A 17,236-nucleotide genomic window follows, 5' to 3' on the forward strand; every position below is an offset into this window, starting at 1 on the left:
CTTTCATATAAATGAGTTTGCCTCACTTAGCCTTTGGGCCAATGGTATAATGGAATCTATAATGCTAGGGTCAGGGCAAGTGGTGTTTGTCTTTTGTGAAAGTTTTGTACATTCCTTCCCCTCAAGACAGAATCAACACTGTTAGTCAATCATAGATGAGGGTTTAAGGTAATAAATATACAACAAATACTTAACTATTATATTCTTCCATTCTTTGTAATTCAAAAGGTTTATATAATGGGTTCTTGTAGCCTTTGCCCGTGTATTCTTCCCCACCTTGAAGTGACAGAGACTCCAAATTTTTGTGGTAAAGAACACTATTCTACCCTTTTATAGCAATGCTGACATCTACACAATTGCAATAAGAACTCAAGAGACAGAAAGAGAAGATGAGAAAGGGAGTCTGAAATAATTATCAGAGGTTAGTTTTTTCTTTCCAAATGTTGTAAAATATATGAAAATCCAATGATTAAAATCAGAAGGACCAATGCAAAATATAATAACAACAGCAACAATGACAATAATAACAAATGGAATAGTATCTTTCATCTAATATTAAACTGTGAAACAATTCTGCTTAAAGAATGTCAATATCTTGGTATGTCCCCAAAAGGGTGCTTAATCAAGTAAAGGCACAGAAATACTATACCCTTAACCCCATCCTATGGGGAGGGGTTTGAATATCAACATGTTCATTTGTGTCAGAAACTTCTATGTGTGTGTGTGTGTGTGTGTGTGTGTGTGTGTGTTTACTTTTTCTTTGTTTTCAGTCTCCTCATATTAGAATTCCTCCACTACTCTAGGAAAGGTAGCAGAGTGAATCTCTGGCAGATATCATCCTACAATAAACCCACCTAGGAAGTCTGGAGAAAAATGAAAAAAAAAACAACACATGTACTCCTAGCCCTTCAGTTTATTTGAATAAACTACCAGGGCAACAAATGAATGGATTCATTACTCTTAGTTATGAGGTTCTTGTCAGGTCCCAGTTGGCTCAGAGCTCAATTGGTATAGTCATCACTGGGACATAAGATTTCTTCATTAAGAATACCATTAACAATTGGATTATGGTGGAAGATTATGACCAGGTACTGGAACTCTTGATCAACACAAGGAAATGAAGGTAAGTCTCTTACCACCCAATGTTGGCCAATTGTAACATAGGACTGGATAGATTCACCCACACACCCCTGAGACCCCTCCTTGTCTTTGTGACTAGTGTTAGCAATGAGAGAAAGATTAGAAAGTGAAGTTACTCACCATGGAAGAATCACTGCTTCCACTCCCGAGCAGAGCTCCCTCAGCACAGGTTGGTAGGTGGGTAGAAAGTTGACTAGCCCTGCCCCCATCTATGACATCACAATCTACCTCATAAAAGGTAGTGAAAGTGTTCTGAACTCCTGTCTGATTTCCGAGAGATACAGAAAAGAGAGAGTGAGAGAGAAAGCAAGAGAAAAAACGATACCCTAGTTTGGGAGAGGGAAAGGGAGGGAAGGGAAAGGGTGTAAGGGGGTAGGAAGAGGTTGGGAGAGGGAAGAACTAGAGGGAGGAATTTTGTTACGAAAGAGTTAAGTTCAGTAAGAGACACAGGGCCTCTTTATAGCAAGATATCGTGGGATTTGAACTCCACTTGTGGGCTGCCATTGAGCCTTGATATCCACCATCTGGAAGGAGGATGAAGAAGCATTGTGCCTTGTAAGGCACACCAAGGGGTAGGTGGTGGAGTACTTGGGTGGACCTTAAAGTTCTGAAGATCACCAAGAAAGAAAGCATGGGCCACAGCTCTTAAAGCCTGGAACGAGAAGCTGGGAATTTTAGATGCTGTTCTTTGAAGTTCCACTGCCCTGCTGTGTGACCTTCAGTAATTTGTTCAGCCTCTGCATGCCCAGCTGTAAAATGGGGCCAAATGGATACTCACCTCTTTCATAGAAATCAATGATGTTTTAATTCATTCATTGTTGCTAGTAAAACTTTTAGTTACTCTTCTTCTTTTATTTTTTAAGATGCCCAGTTAGATTTTTTTAAGGGCATTGCCTTTGAAAAGTCAAAAATGCCCATAAGCCATTTTAAGATCTTCCAAAAGTGCCATTCACTGCAAAAATAATACTGATAATGTTGGCAAGGATTTAGAATGTGAGTCTACATGTGTGTTTGTGTTGTCAAAAATTGGTTAGTCTTAGTGCAGAGTTCTCCCTTGGTCTAAGTACAGTTAAAGTTTGAATAAGCTAACTAAATAAGCTGAATAATGCTATTAAAATCTAAATACCAATAAGAATTTGGGACACCCTGTACATTTGTAAGAAAATATAGATAGGACTATATAGAAAACAGTTGAAAAATCAGATGTTATAGCAAGATGTTTGAGTACATTATGTGGGGGGTTAGCTTAATGAGGCTAACAAATCACACTGATGAGTTTGCCTCTTGTCAGAACTGATCTAGAAGTAATCATGTTGACATAGTCTTCATACAACTTCATGCCCGATCCTTAAGGGAAATCAGACAAAATAGTACCATGTTATGATCTGGGAAGGAATATTATAAAAAATCAAATGAACACTTGACTGGAGAGGCATTTTGGTAAAAAAAAATGAACCCTTTGAAGGTTTTAAAACATGTGCAATGATCAAGGCTCATACACCAAGATTATCCAAATAGAAGGCAATCATAACCATTCACAGTGGAATGTTTTAAAAGCTCCCATTGGAAAAAAAAATCACTACCTGTAGAGAACTCGAATTCTAATTTGTAGATCATAGGACTGAGGAATGAAGGATGGCTAGGGCCTTCTTCCTTGTCAGCATCTGTCATTTAGTTCAGAATGGACAACTCTCAATTCAGAGTCCTTCCTTTATATGAAAGCTAGGATATATTTTATGACCAGATGCTATCAGCTCTAATTCATTAATTGCATTTGTTGTTGTTATTTTAAGAGAGCTTTCTTAAAAATATGAAAATATGGATGAGGAATAACTCAGTTTGAAATGTCTAAAAGCAAAAATCCCAAACAAGTTCTTATTTGGCAACACCCTTATCTCTTGTTTAAATAAAAGAGCATGGTGGGCTATTAATGGGTAATAAATGGGACTGATAAATGGGATAGTCATTGGTCTTTGGTAAATAAAATATCTCCCAGCTAGAATGTTTATTTTTATTGATGTGATCCTTTCTGTGTATGCCTTTTTGAGGTTAAGCAAATTTTGTTTGTTTGTTTGTTTGTTTGTTTTTATGTGTGCTGGACAGTCCCCCAGGGTGTGTCAGGATGTTTGAAATATCCCCTATCCCCTTCCCTGCCAATTTGATTTCCAATTTAAAAGGCTTTAAGAAGGTATTTAAAGACTTTTTTGTCCACTTTAAGTAAGATATCATGGATGTATCACATTACCTAAGATGAATTTCAAAGTTTCTTTGCTCTTTCCTAACAACGATCTAGTTTAATTGTTGAACAATGACTTCAGGACCCCAATGCAAAACTAGGCTGAATCAAAATGATACCTAGTGGTGAACTGTGCTGGATTTTGGGGTGGGGTGTTGAATTAAGTATGATCGAGTGTGAAATTTGCAATGAAGCCTTTAGTTGTGTTAGAAATCATTGAGTTAAACTACTTTTTTTCCTGGAATGTCATGACAGAATCAAATTTTATATTGCTTTCTATGACCTGGTATCCCAAAGCTGTTCAGATATGGGCTAAACTTGATCTCATTTTGCAATACCCTGTTTCTATCTAAGCACAGGGAATGTTTGATGGTCTTGAATGAACAAATATAATTCCTTGTGAAGCTATGACTAAGAAGGACTATGGAGATTCGAAGCATCCAGTGAAAAATATCACATCTTGATAATCACAGACTGAATACTGGTTTTGAATTGCTGTTTGTTTTCTAAGAAGGAAACAAGACTTGGGGGAGGGGGAGTCAGGAAGAAGAGCTTAGCAGGGCTTGTGATTAAAAGTCAGATGGCAATATTTCTGTCACACATGTATTTAAACGATGGCTAATTATGCATGTGATCATTGGAATGGTCTTTTCTGACCTATTAGGTTATAGTCACCATTCCATTGGCTAAAGGAGTTGCTATTGAATAGAAAAGCAAATGCTGATTGGTTTTGATAATAGAAGATTTTCAAGTGCAAGCCTCCTAGAGGGGAGGGATGATATTTCTGCTCTTTATGCAGGATCTCACATTTTGGAAAGGGCAAAAGATGGGAAAAGTCCATTTAGGGTCATCAGTGGTGATGCTGGGAAGAAAGTCTCTGAGATCCTCTGGACCACTCCTCTTTTCCTATTCATCCAATTTTATTGTAAGATAAATCTAAAGTAGAAAGGTTGTACCTTTTGATACTGATGAGACAGGTGTTAGATTCCTGTTCAGATTTTGGGGTAAGATAGCAACAGAAACAAGAGTACCCAGAGAACAGGGGTAAAATGAAATGCTGGAAATATTTGTGAAGTAGGAAGTGAAAAAAAAGCTAAGTTACAATTATTTGGCTTCAAGAAGTTTGGGTAGAGATGAAAATACATGAAGCTTATGTTTCCAGGATATCAAAGAAGGAATGGTTCAATGAAGACTCAGACAATGAAGTTTGAGAGAATGAAAACACAGAGTCAAAGAATTTCTGGGTTCCGAGGGACCTCAATAGCCATCTAGATCCTACATCAAGAAGCATGTCCCATTTTCTAGGTCCATATAAATGAGAATGGTGACTTTTCTTAGTGTTGGTATAAAAAAATCATAGCATATGAATCATTTAAATCAGACTGGAAAGAATACTTCAAAATAGCCTATAGGGTCCAAGAAACCAAGGAAACTTTAAACACAAGGAAATATCCATCAGCAGACATATGGCTATCCTAGGCAAAGAATACTTTGAAACAAAAATAACACAGAATATATACTTTGAGTGAGGCATATGAGGCAGAAAAAAAATCTATTTTTCTTTTACTGAGAACAAACTTGGGTAATGATTTAATTCTGAAATATTTTTGTCATGTGACAATATAAGTGAAGTGAATCAGACGGTCTTCTACCCAAAAGGAATAAATACTATTCCATGGAAGCTGCTGATTATTGGCAGTGCATTGGGAATACAAAGCTGGAATAAGTTGTTCAAAACCCCAAATACTCCCTTCCTTAGGGTAGCAGTGATCTCTTGCTTATGAAAAGTCTAAAGTCAAAAGATGAACAAATCCAGAAGTGAACACAAAATCCCAACTCAGAAGCATTCCTGGTACATCTAAAGTCCCTTTATTCTCAATTGAGCCACATGAAATAGAAAGTAGTCATAAATGATAAATAAGACCCACAATCAATTCAGCCAATAAGTTTAATATCTCATTTCCACTCTCTTCCTGAGGCTGCAATCTGCAAATGAATACTCGGATATCCCAAAGTTGGAGAGAAAAGAGGGGAAATTTTGATAAATGAAATTTAAATAATCAGCTACAGAATCTTCCAAGATTGGTTGCAGCATACATATCTCACTCTGGTTGAGGAAGTGAGAAAGGGAAAGGAGAACTGACTGATTTCATAACTTAAAAAAAAAAGAAAAAAATTAAATGAATATTATTGTTGTTTGTTTTTTTTCATCAGTAACTCCTCTTATGTGGAAAAAAAGTTTCATCACATTTGGATTTGTTCACCTTTATATATAATACTGCTTTGTTTTGTGGGGCAATGAGGGTTAAGTGACTTGCCCAGGGTCACATAACTAGTAAGTGTCAAGTGTCTGAGGTCACATTTGAACTCAGGTCCTCTTGAATCCAGGGTCAGTGCTTTATCTACTGTGCCACCAAGCTGCCCCCTAATAATAATGCTTTAAATAACTCCCAACATTTTTCAAGGGACCACCTATTTATAAAATGTCCTATTGGGTAAAATATTTTCAAAGAAAGCTGAAAGTTTTTATTATACAGATATAATATTGGAATGTTAAGATCTTCTCTAACATTATTTAAAGCACTTTATAATCCATAAATATGATATAAAATCACATAAATGTACACTACTATTTTTCTTATTAATTCTCATTATTACTTTCATTATTATCTGTGTGCTCCTTTCCATTCACATAGGAGACACATGGACTGTTGTCAAAGGTCTCAATACATTTCACAGTATAAACTAACAAACAAATTGTCCCCTATTTATCACACCACTGTCAAATTTATATTCCTAAAAATCAATCTAACCATGTTACTCCCCTGCTCAAATAGGCCCAGTGGCTCTCAATGGTTTATAAGATATAAAAACAACTCCCTTCTTTGGCATTTAAAACCATTTAAAATCTGGTCCTTTACAAGCTGGCTCTAGAATACCCTTCCTGATTTATTCAACATTACTCATATTAACATATTCTATATTCCAGAAAAAAGTAGTTAGTTTGCTATTCCTGGTATACAACATTTCGTATTCTACCTCTGAATTTGTACAGTCTATATTTTGTGTCTGGAATCTCTTCTCAATTCTGCAGTAGAGCAATCCTAGCATCCATCAAGGTTTGGTTCAAGTGCGAATTCCTATACCACACCTGTACTGATCTCCTCAATTAATGATGTTGACTCCTCCACACAAATACCCTTAATTAAATCTGTATATTTATCTATATGTCTTATAATATATACACATAGATAAATACATATGTACCATATGTGTACATTTATATTTGTACATACAACTTGGAAAAGAATTTAAAACCATCCAATATCCATGGCCTTGTTATCAGGTTTTTTTAATCAATTAATGAAAACTAATGAACTAATGAAAATGAATTGAAAACCTGACCCAATAAAGGCTTCAGGTAACATCAGTTCCATTTAAATAAGGAATTCATAGAGAATCATCAAGACCTATTCTCTCCACCCCCTACCCCCACCCCCAGAAAAAAATGGGTCTCTAATGATGGAATGAGAAGATGCAAGTGGTGGTCTGGTGTATGGGGGGAGAGGGCCATGCTGGTCTGACACCATGTTCCAGAGATGGTCACTTTATATTTCTACTGTAAAAGTTGGCCCTGGCCTCCTGAAACATAGGCAGTATATAACTACCTCAATACCTTAAACCCTGGGAAAATCCCCAGATAATATTTTGGCATCTCAAACCAATACTTCTGACTTTCAGGTCCATGTGTGTTAATAAGGAGCTATATGGCTTTAAGTGAATCAACTCTAAACCTCAGTTTTCTGCTCTGTAAAGCAAAGGGTTACCTAGATTTTGTTTAATTATTTTTCTTCTTGGGACATTCTAAGATTCAGTGCCAGTCACAGCCAATTGTTTGTCTTTGTCTTCTCAGATTTCTCTGTTTACCAGCTCAATTTCTCTGAATAAATAGGCTATACTGCAGTGGTGGGAAAAAACAAAACAAAACAAACAGCACCACAACAAAAACAGAATTTGAAGCCCTCCTCTGCCACTGAAGATCTGGATGACCTCTGTACAACTAGTCTACTCTTCAATATTCCTAAAATGAGTGTCTTTATCCAAGGGAGTAATATATGTCTTTTGACTTGCCACTTTTCTGACATCAGTGATTTGAAATATTCAACTGATATGTTAGTTAACTTCTTTCTTTTAAAAATAAATTGATGGGGCAGCTAAATGGTGCAGTAGATAAAGCAACAGCCTTTGATTCAGGAGCACCTGAGTTCAAACCTGGCTTCAGACACTTGACACTTACCAGCTGTGTGACCCTGGGCAAGTTACTTAACCCCAACTGCCCCATAAAAAAGATTAAAGGGTCATGGATCCCTTTAAAAAGGGTGGAGGCAGCTAGATGGTGCAGTGGATAAAGCACAGGTCCTGGATTCAGGAGTACCTGAGTTCAAATTCAACCTCAGACACTTAACATTTACTAGCTGTGTGACCCTGGGCAAGTCACTTAACCCCATTTGCCTCACCAAAAGAAATTGATAAGTTCCTTGACTGAATTGACCAATTTTATTTGGGTCTGAGAGGATTGGCCACAGTTGGGGACAAGGAGGTAAAGAATTAATGGTTATTCATGATCTGCTTGTAATTCCTGGTTTAATTCCCTCTAGGTAGGAAAACAGGAGAGGAACATTGTAACTGGAGTAGTGCAAATGACGTTGTTTTCCAGGGTGCAAAATTTGAAGGGTGCTGACACCATTTTTTCTGTATATTTGTGTGAGGGAGTTTAGAACCTAGTTAGCAAGTAAAATTAACAACAAGAGGAATCATGCTTTAATGGGTAGCTTCCTCCTTTCCACAGCAGTATTCTCGATGAGCTCCTTACTGGTCCAATCTGGAATTGTATCTTTGGTCCTGCCCCATGGAAACATTTGCCCTCTGCACAAAAATTGCGAGTTACTTCCCTGGAGCAGCAGTTTGAATTGTGAAAGATAAGTGATATTTATGCAGTAGAAACTATGTTCTACAATTTCTGAATTTCAAAGAGGCTTTGTTTGGTTTTCTCCTTACTGTCCTTATAGAAATTTCTCCGCCCTACACCATGTCTTCCAAAGGGCTGTTTATGGCCCCTGACATGCAGGAGCACGTAATCCCTTGCTGAGTTGCCAGTAGAGAATCATACTCATGCTGGAAATGGATAGCTTTCCCCTCAGAGGGTTTGCCTAGTGTTATTTATATAAATATCAAGAATAATGTAAGATGACGGGAAACCTAACTTGGGATAAAAGAGATCCAGGAATCCAAATGAAATCTGTTTTCAATTCAGTTTGTAAAATGTGGGGGTGTTAGAAGTCTTTGGGGTGATAATTAATGCCTTCATAACATGCAAAGATGTGAGCTATGGATTATCTTAGGAGTCTGAAGAAAGTTTGGTGAAAGGAGTGTTATAAGGAGCTTTAAAATGTAATTGGCATCCCTTGGCCTAACAAGTAGACAAGGTATTTTTTCTAGCTAGATCTCCATAGCAGACATTCTCTTCAGAACTATCAAGCAACTCTGAGAGAAGCATTTTTGGATGATCCCCAATGGCTTGCCTTGGGGAATGCTGGTTTTTTTCCTTCCAAATCTGAGAATGATACGAGATTTGTAAATTATTATTTCACCTGAGGGGATTCAACTCCGCTCAATGAGTATAGCTGTTCTCTGGGATTCCTTCTCTCCAACATGGAAAAATTGGGTTCACTTTACTCAACATTAGAAAGGAATGCTTGAGGTTGCATGGAGACAGAAGCGGTGATAGTGCCTCGTGATAGGATAGAGGAAGGCTCAGTTCTTGTCCCTATACTTCCACTGATTTTTGTGAAATATTCAATGAGTTCCTTCCATTCCCTTGGCCTCAGTTACCTAACCTGTGAAATGAAGGACATGGACTTCACAATTCCCTCCAGTGACCACAGCCCTTGACAAATCTGTGTCCCAGGTTTTGGTAATATTTTCACACAGCTTGCTATATTCCATTAATTTGAAAATTTGCTCTAGGCCTATGATGCTATGTGGAAGGCTCTATATAATTAAACTTCCAAGCCTCCAAAATAGGTCTCAGGTAGTTTAAATGGACAGAGATGGGGCAGCTAGGTGGCGCAGTGGATAAAGCACCAGCCCTGGATTCAGGAGGACCTGAGTTCAAATTCGGCCTCGGACACTTGACACTAGCTGGGCAAGCCCCGTTAAAAAAAAAAAATGGACAAAGATCTCCTTTATCCCAAATTCCCCATTCTATAGTTGAAGAAACTGAGGAAGGAAATAAAGTGACTTCCTCAAGATAATATGAAGAAGAAAGGAGGGGGAGGAGGAGGAAGAGGAATAGGAAGTTTACAAAAATGGAATCATTAGCCTTCTTCAACGCAGAGCCCCTGGGCCATCTCTTATGGGAAGATTTTGTCCTGGTTTAAAAAGAAAAGTTTCCTTCCCTCATGTTCACAGTACTTCTCTATGTTATTTAGCCCTACCCAGAACTATGTAAGAGCCTTAAAAATTAAGACTGTTGTTTTTGCACTTTGTCTGTTTCCAAAGCTTATAATACAGTATCTTACACAGAGTAGATACTCAAATGCTTGTTGGATTGGATTAAATTGGAATGAAATTCTAGGCCATTAGATAAAAATTTGGGAAATGATTACATTTTGTACTACCTCATCCTTGTAGTCGTCAAAGAAGTCACAGTAACTTTGAAACTTTCACCCATAAAAATAAAATAAAATATTTCAGAGTCAGAATGACCCATTTAAGATTGTCTATTCATGGGCTCCTAGGTTTGAAAATGGCGATGGTCTATAAAAATAACCTTTTCAACACTCTCCTTTTACAAATACATAAGACCCAAAAAGCTTAATGGACTTCCTTAAGGTCACAAGGGAAGTAAGGAATAGGTCTCAGATGCAAACTGAATTCTTCTAATTTTATATCTAGTCCTTTTGCCAGTATACAGATCTGACTCTCTGTCACAGGCTGAGGTTTACAAATACAGACTAGTAAATCCCTAAGAACATTCATTCACAACCTGCTTCAGGTAATCTGGAGAGTAAGGGCTTGAACCAAAGTTCAAATCCTTTGTCCAATAGAAAAGCCTGTCTCGAAACAGTCTAATACAAAGGAAAGTCTTCAAGGAGGTGCTTTAATATTTGTAGAATTTGGTTAAATATGGACCACCCTGCTTTTGAAAATGGGGCCTTCCAGAGTCCTGTTTCATGACAAGTGTGAAGAATTTGGCTACTGAGATGATGGACGACTATTTTGGTGTTAGTGATACTGTACTGGCAAAGTAAGGAGGGAGAATTCTTGAATGGGGCATTTTATTTCGGAATCAACACCACTTAAAAGATAGTCAATTTGTAATTACATCCACATTGTATCATCAAATGATGCTATTGTTTGTCTTTCATTCTCAAAGAGGACCAGGATGTCAGGGTGATATCATGACTTGCACTGAATTGGATTTAAGTGAGGGAGGGCTGTGCAAGGCTATGAACCTCATATCTCACTCTCTCCTCCAGAGCCAAGCTGCTATCATCAAATGACATCCATCTTGAGGCTCTTTTCTACCCTCCGATGGATTGACACCCCCCCCGAGTCCTTTTTTCTGCCAAGTATTAGTTACTCTTCCCTAAAACTTGACTCAACCAACAAGAAAGACATGTTTAGTTCACAAACCTAAATGCTTCCTCCTCTGAAAAGGAGTAAATGAGATAATTTTGCTATGAAGTCCTGGGAAGGCCCAGAATAAGCAGCATCCATGTTCAATATTTTGCTACTAAAATGCATACCCATACCAAATAGATTTTTTTCTTTTGATTCAGTATATGACCTTTACTCCCACCTATCTTAATATGCATGATCAAAAGTTTATTATATAGAAAATCAAAGGGTATGTGGTGGTGTTCATTTTAATTATAGAGGCTTAAACATAAAAGCCCCTATAATCTTAATCTTTGATTTTCTTTCTCAGTGAAACTGATCAAACTCATCAGAACTTAATTTGATGAGATAGAAATGAATAACTAGATTTTTTTGGGGGGGGGGCAGGGCAATGAGGGTTAAGTGACTTTCCCAGGGTCACAGAGCTAGTAAGTGTCAAGTGCCTCAGGCTGGATTTGAACTCAAGTCTTCCTGAATCCAGGGATGGTGCTTTATCCAATACGCCACCTAGCTGCCCCCCTAGAAATTTTAATAAATTTTCCCTTCACTCAAATGCAATAAATTATCAATGTTGGAAAAATTTTTATAAGTTCAATGACTTATAAAAGTCAGCATTTTAAAAATCAATCAAGAAATATTTTTTAAGCATTTACTATATGCCTAGCACAGTGCTGATACTAGAACGAGTGTAATGCACAGCTGGTATTCGAATCTAGCTCTCATATCTTCCTTGAGTTGTCAATGTATGTTTCTAATTGTCTGATGAACATTTCCACCTGATTTTTCAACAGACAATTCTAAGCTAAACCAAGAGTAATTTTCTGTATGTCTGTGAAGCACAAGGTACTATGTGAGGTACTGGAGATATACAATACAAAACTCAAATTCTGAAAATTAAAAATATGCATGCAAAAATATAATGTGTGTATATGCACTTATATGTACATGTGTACATCTGTGCATATAAATATTCCTATATTCCCAAAACATAATTAATTTTCCCTCTAAAACCTTTCCCTCACCTAAATATTTCTATTGATCCACCATTCACCTATTATTTTCATCACCTCATCATCATATTTGACACTTTCTTCTCCCTCACTCCCAAATATCCAAAGAGCTAGAAGGTTTTGTTATTTTTTTCCCCTCTACAACACCACTCTCATTCATGGCCTTGTCACTATTTTCATAGAAGCTACCCTAGGTCAACACTCACCACCTCTCCCCATGACTATTATAATAGCCCATTCATTCATTCATTCATTCATTCATTCATTCATTCAGACAAAGGAGAGAGTATTCCAAGCAAGGAGAGCATCCTATACAAAGGCTAAGGGTTAGGAAATAGAATGATATATGTGGTGAACAGTTAGAAACATGATTTATCTGGAACAATTACTGGCAAGACAATTACTGATTTCTTGAACCTCACCAAAAACTCCTGGGCTGGACGGGAAGGAGGATTACCTACAATTATATAAACATCTGTTTGTGTGTGTGTGTGTTTATGCATGCCTGCACATTTACAGGCAGTACTGGATATATCTTACCACATAATTCCAAAGTCAAATATTATTTGAGAATTATGTGTAACTTTATATTTAATATTGTATCATGGAAAAGGCAGAAGACCTGGCCCCTAGTCTTGACTTTGACATTAACTTATGGTGGGACTTTTACGGAGCTCACTTACACTCATTGGCCTTCAGTTTTTCATCTATAAAATGAGGAGACTGTACCTTTAAGATCCCTTACAGCTCTAGGTTTATGATCCTATGAGCTATAAAGTGGAGGTAGTACCCACCTTGAAAAAGGGTAGACTCCTGAAGCAGGGAAGTATGAAGATGACCCATCAAGATACATGAAAACTGTGTTAAAGCATGTCTGCCCCCTTTTTAGGGATTCTATTCTTATAAGGTTAGAAGTAGCCTGAGATATCATTTCAGAATCCCAATAGCTTAGGTTTAGAATGTACCCTAATGGTTGCTCCCAACCATCTGACCCTTGATCAGGACTATTCATTAAATTATCCTTTTCAAGAGTTCTTGAGATTCTGCTTGAAGACCTCCAGTGACAGGGAACTACTCACTGCTACGGAGGCCCATTCCATTTTAAAATGGATCTAACTGTTAGAAAACAATACCTCATATGAAGCCTGAATCTACTACCTTGGAACTTCTCCCCACTGCTCCTAGTGTTTTGGTTTTTTCCCCTAGAAATGTGGAAGGAGAAAGTCTAATTCCTCATTTTCATAAAATATTTGAGATAATTGAAGACAACTACCATGTCCTGATAAGTTCAGGCTAAATTACTATTTCTTGTAAACCAATCTTGATGGCATGCTCCCAGGCCTCTCAACATTCTCGCTGCTCTCCTCTGGACATACTTCACTGTGTTTCAATATCTTTCCTAAACTGTGGTACCCAGGATTAAATACAAAATAACAGATATGGTTTGACGATAGAGAGGGTGGCAAGACTAAACCTTATTCAAAGTATTACATCCTTAATTATGAATCAAAAGAACCTATTAGCTTTTGGGGCTCCCTTGTCACACTGATGGGTTCTGCTGTACCCATAATTTGTATTTGCTAGAAAGGTAACTGGGCTATAGAGAGGTCAATGAACCTCATGATCACACCAAAGTCAGGAAACAAGGCTGCTGCCTGAGGCAATTGCTGTTATGGAGATAGGAATGATCAAGAGAGACCAATGGGAAAGGCACAGAGAAACAGGGAAAATAAGATATGTGTGTGAGAGAGACAGAGACAGAGACAGAGACAGAGACAGAGACAGAGATAGAGAATGGAGGAATTAAGCACACTTATATGATGAGAATACTGGTGTTTTAGCAAAAAAAAAAAACCACTGGATTAATGGATTAGCCATGAGGGTGAATTGGTTTTTGGTCCTCACTTTGCTCCTAACTAGTCCTATGATGTTTGAAAAGTGAGTCACTTATGACATATATTATTGTCACTTTTTACAGATAAGGGAATCAAGGTTCAGAGAAATAATTAATCTATCAAAAGTAGTCCTGCAAACTAGAGTGGTAGAGGTGGAGCTATAACTCAGGTATTCTGGCTCTAAGTTTGATCTACCTTTGCACTATGTCAAACTAGCTTCCTTCAGCAAGAGACATAGCTGCTGCAGAGGCTCTTGAAGATCACTTCTGAGCTTAATTCCATGATTCATCATTACCAAGGTCCCCCTAAAGAGCAAAATGCAATGAATTGACTCACATTTTAAAATAAAACCACTTGGCTTATACTGTGAAAAGTGATGTCCTTTCCAAACATTAGCAACTCTTTAAGAACATCATAAGCCACCAAAGTGGGGGGAAAGGGATATATTTTCCAACCTTTCCTCTAACCATGGCTACAAAAAGACAACTACGTTTCTGTACTTATTTACACCAGAGAAAAGGAGCTATAAGGCCAGCCTTGGAGTCAAGAAGACCAAGATTCAAGATGCTTTTCTGACACATACTAGCTGTGAGAGCCGCTGTAAGTCACTTAAACTCCAAATGCCCCAATCAGGTGTCATAGACCATTAATTACAGAGTAGTTGTGGATTTACATTGCTGAAAAATTTCCCTACTTGGAGTTCACCACACCAATAAAATCTAAAATCCACATGACAAATATAGCAGATATATAATCATATATATGTGTCTATAAACCCAAACACTGTTGAATATACATATGTATATATGCACATAAATATATATGCACAGTACAATATGTCTATCCACAACTATGCATATACATTTACATACATGTATATGCATGTGTACATATATATTCACATGCATGTATGCATACAGAGATATTGATATATATCATATATGTGCATTGTGTATGTGCCATAGGTTATATAATACATACATACATACATACATACATACATACATACATACATGTGTAAACTTCAAACTTGGAAAATCCATGCTATTAGTCATATGTAATTTAGAGTCTTAGTTACCTGGGGCACGAATGCTTTCAATGAGCTGGTCAGAGTCATAGAACTAATTTGTCTCAGAGTCAGGTTTTGAAGCTATGTCTTCATGACTCTTAGGCCGGACTTCATGTTGATTCATCATGATAGTTCCCATATTGACCGTGTCCCAAGAGTCAGTGCAGTTCTAAGCTATCAAAGCTTACAATTGCACTCACAATTTTTGGACACCCTCTTTATGGCTATATGGAATATGTATACACACATGCATGCATAGATGCATACAGACACATTTATGTCTATGTGATGCAAGGTCCCTCAGCTATTATATTCTGAGGTATGATTTAGAACTTAATCAGTGTGGAAACTTTATAGTATGGAAACTGTCTCTTCCACTAAGACAGATGGCACACACATTTACAGTCACTATAGGTTTATCCTATCCCAGGACTTTCCTTTGTGGCTAATGACAAACTTTAGATATATCCTGAAAATTATTTTTCAAAACACCATCCTCACCTCTTTCACAAATGGAAGGAGAGAGAGAGAGAGAGAGAGAGAGAGAGAGAGAGAGAGAGAGAGAGAGAGAATAAGAAGTTCTCACTGTCCTCACACACACTTGTTTTTAATACATGTGTGTTTTCACCATATACATAGCCACAATGCATAAAGCAGTACAAATTATTTTTAAGAAAAAGAAAAAAATTCCCTATATTCAACACACCTAAAATTACTTACTAGACAGAAATTCATTATATACAGTAATATAAATTTAGAGTTGGAAGTTAAGGCTCCTGGCTTTAGGCTTGAAAGTTAATACCATGTTTTCTCAATAAGACAGGTATCATCTGGAAATAGGGCGTCCCAAATCTCCTTTGCTTGGCAGAGAGCATTAGGTTGTACCAAACAATTTCCAGAGGAGCTTCAAACCATATTATTCTTAGCCCTGAAGCATGGCTCTGAATTCTCATCACATGGATACATAGGGAAAGGTATAAAAATTGTAGCCAACATTTGCAGCTGCAAACATGAGCTTCCGTGCCATCTCCTTAAAAAACTGGCAGGATACTCATCAATCCAGGACAAAGTAGGTGAGGGAACCCCAAATATAATTTGAGCCTAAAGTACATGTGCACTTTCTTGGCAAAAATAGTTTAGTTTCTTTTCTCTCATTTGTGAACCTCATATTGTTGTCTTTGTGCCTTTCAGAAGGTAGTCAGATATACTGGCCAGAGAACTGGGGGGAGGACTGATTGGCTTAGCCAATGAAGAATAAGATGGGATCAGAAATGGGAAGAGACAAGTAATCTACAGATGCCAGTGAGGCCCCAAAGAGCAATCTTCTTTCGTTTAAAAAAAAAGAGCAATGAGGCCAAAGAACAGGCCCTTTGCTGTGGCTACATCACATGTTACATACCATGAAGAAGTCCTGGATCAATATTATGATGGAGCTGTAAACAATTCCTCGGGGAGAAAACATCCTTAGTTTCTGTAACTTTATACAACACACCTCAAAGAAGGGGACCCCATTAGTACAGGCTTCCTGAGTCCCTGGAAATATCTTCAAAACAGTGCAAAGGATGAAAGCCACTGATGGATTGGGACTACATCTAAATGAGGAACAGACAATGGAGATGAGGCTTGGGAAGCAGTGACTGCTAACAATGATGTGCCAGAGAAAATGATGGTAAGCATTTCTGCCCAGAAAGCTTTGTGGAGGATGAGGCTGTGGAGTCTGAGGTTTACAAAGATGCATCGTGCATCCATGTTTAAAAAAAATAAATTAAAAAAAGAAGAGATTGGAGAGAGAGGTTCAAAAGCTAACAAATGGAAGCACATAAGACACAGTAAACCAAAAGCACTCAGTTCCATAACTGTTTTGTACAGATGGATGGGAAAAGCTGTATGGCATGGAGAATGGCACCATCAAGGCAGAAGAGAAGAAAAGAAGCATGGCGACTGAAATGCAACAGCATTGCTAACAAGCAAGAGTTTGGAGGGTAAAGACCACTTGGTGGGGGAGGAGGGCACAATGCAAGACAGAGTAGGGTTTTGCAGTGGAAGATTTTCAAGTTGGATTTCTTTGACCAGGTGAAGAATTGGAGAACCTTTTGGACTAGCATGGAACAGCCAAATTCTTAGGCTCCCTTGCTAGGACAGCACAGAGTAGGCTTTCAAGATGGTGTCTCCAGGCCAGCCCAGTCATTTTGCTTTCCAATTA

General features: G+C 37.7%; 1 protein-coding gene across 4 annotated transcripts in view; it reads right to left on the bottom strand.

Annotated features, from left to right (window-relative positions):
• CTNNA2 (catenin alpha 2) overlaps positions 1 to 17,236 on the bottom strand; it is a 1,529,678-nt gene that overhangs the window by 32,370 nt on the left and 1,480,072 nt on the right. For 3 of the 4 annotated variants that reach the window (XM_043982315.1, XM_043982318.1, XM_043982317.1), the window contains one exon: positions 1,261 to 1,404. The exons of the other annotated variant lie outside the window; for it this stretch is intronic. In XM_043982315.1, the coding sequence (XP_043838250.1) occupies positions 1,261 to 1,404 (144 nt within the window). The remainder of the gene's footprint in view (positions 1 to 1,260; positions 1,405 to 17,236) is intronic. 4 annotated transcript variants of the gene reach the window in all.

This window comes from Dromiciops gliroides, chromosome 2 (assembly GCF_019393635.1).
Source record: "Dromiciops gliroides isolate mDroGli1 chromosome 2, mDroGli1.pri, whole genome shotgun sequence".
Taxonomy (NCBI): Eukaryota; Metazoa; Chordata; class Mammalia; order Microbiotheria; family Microbiotheriidae; genus Dromiciops; species Dromiciops gliroides.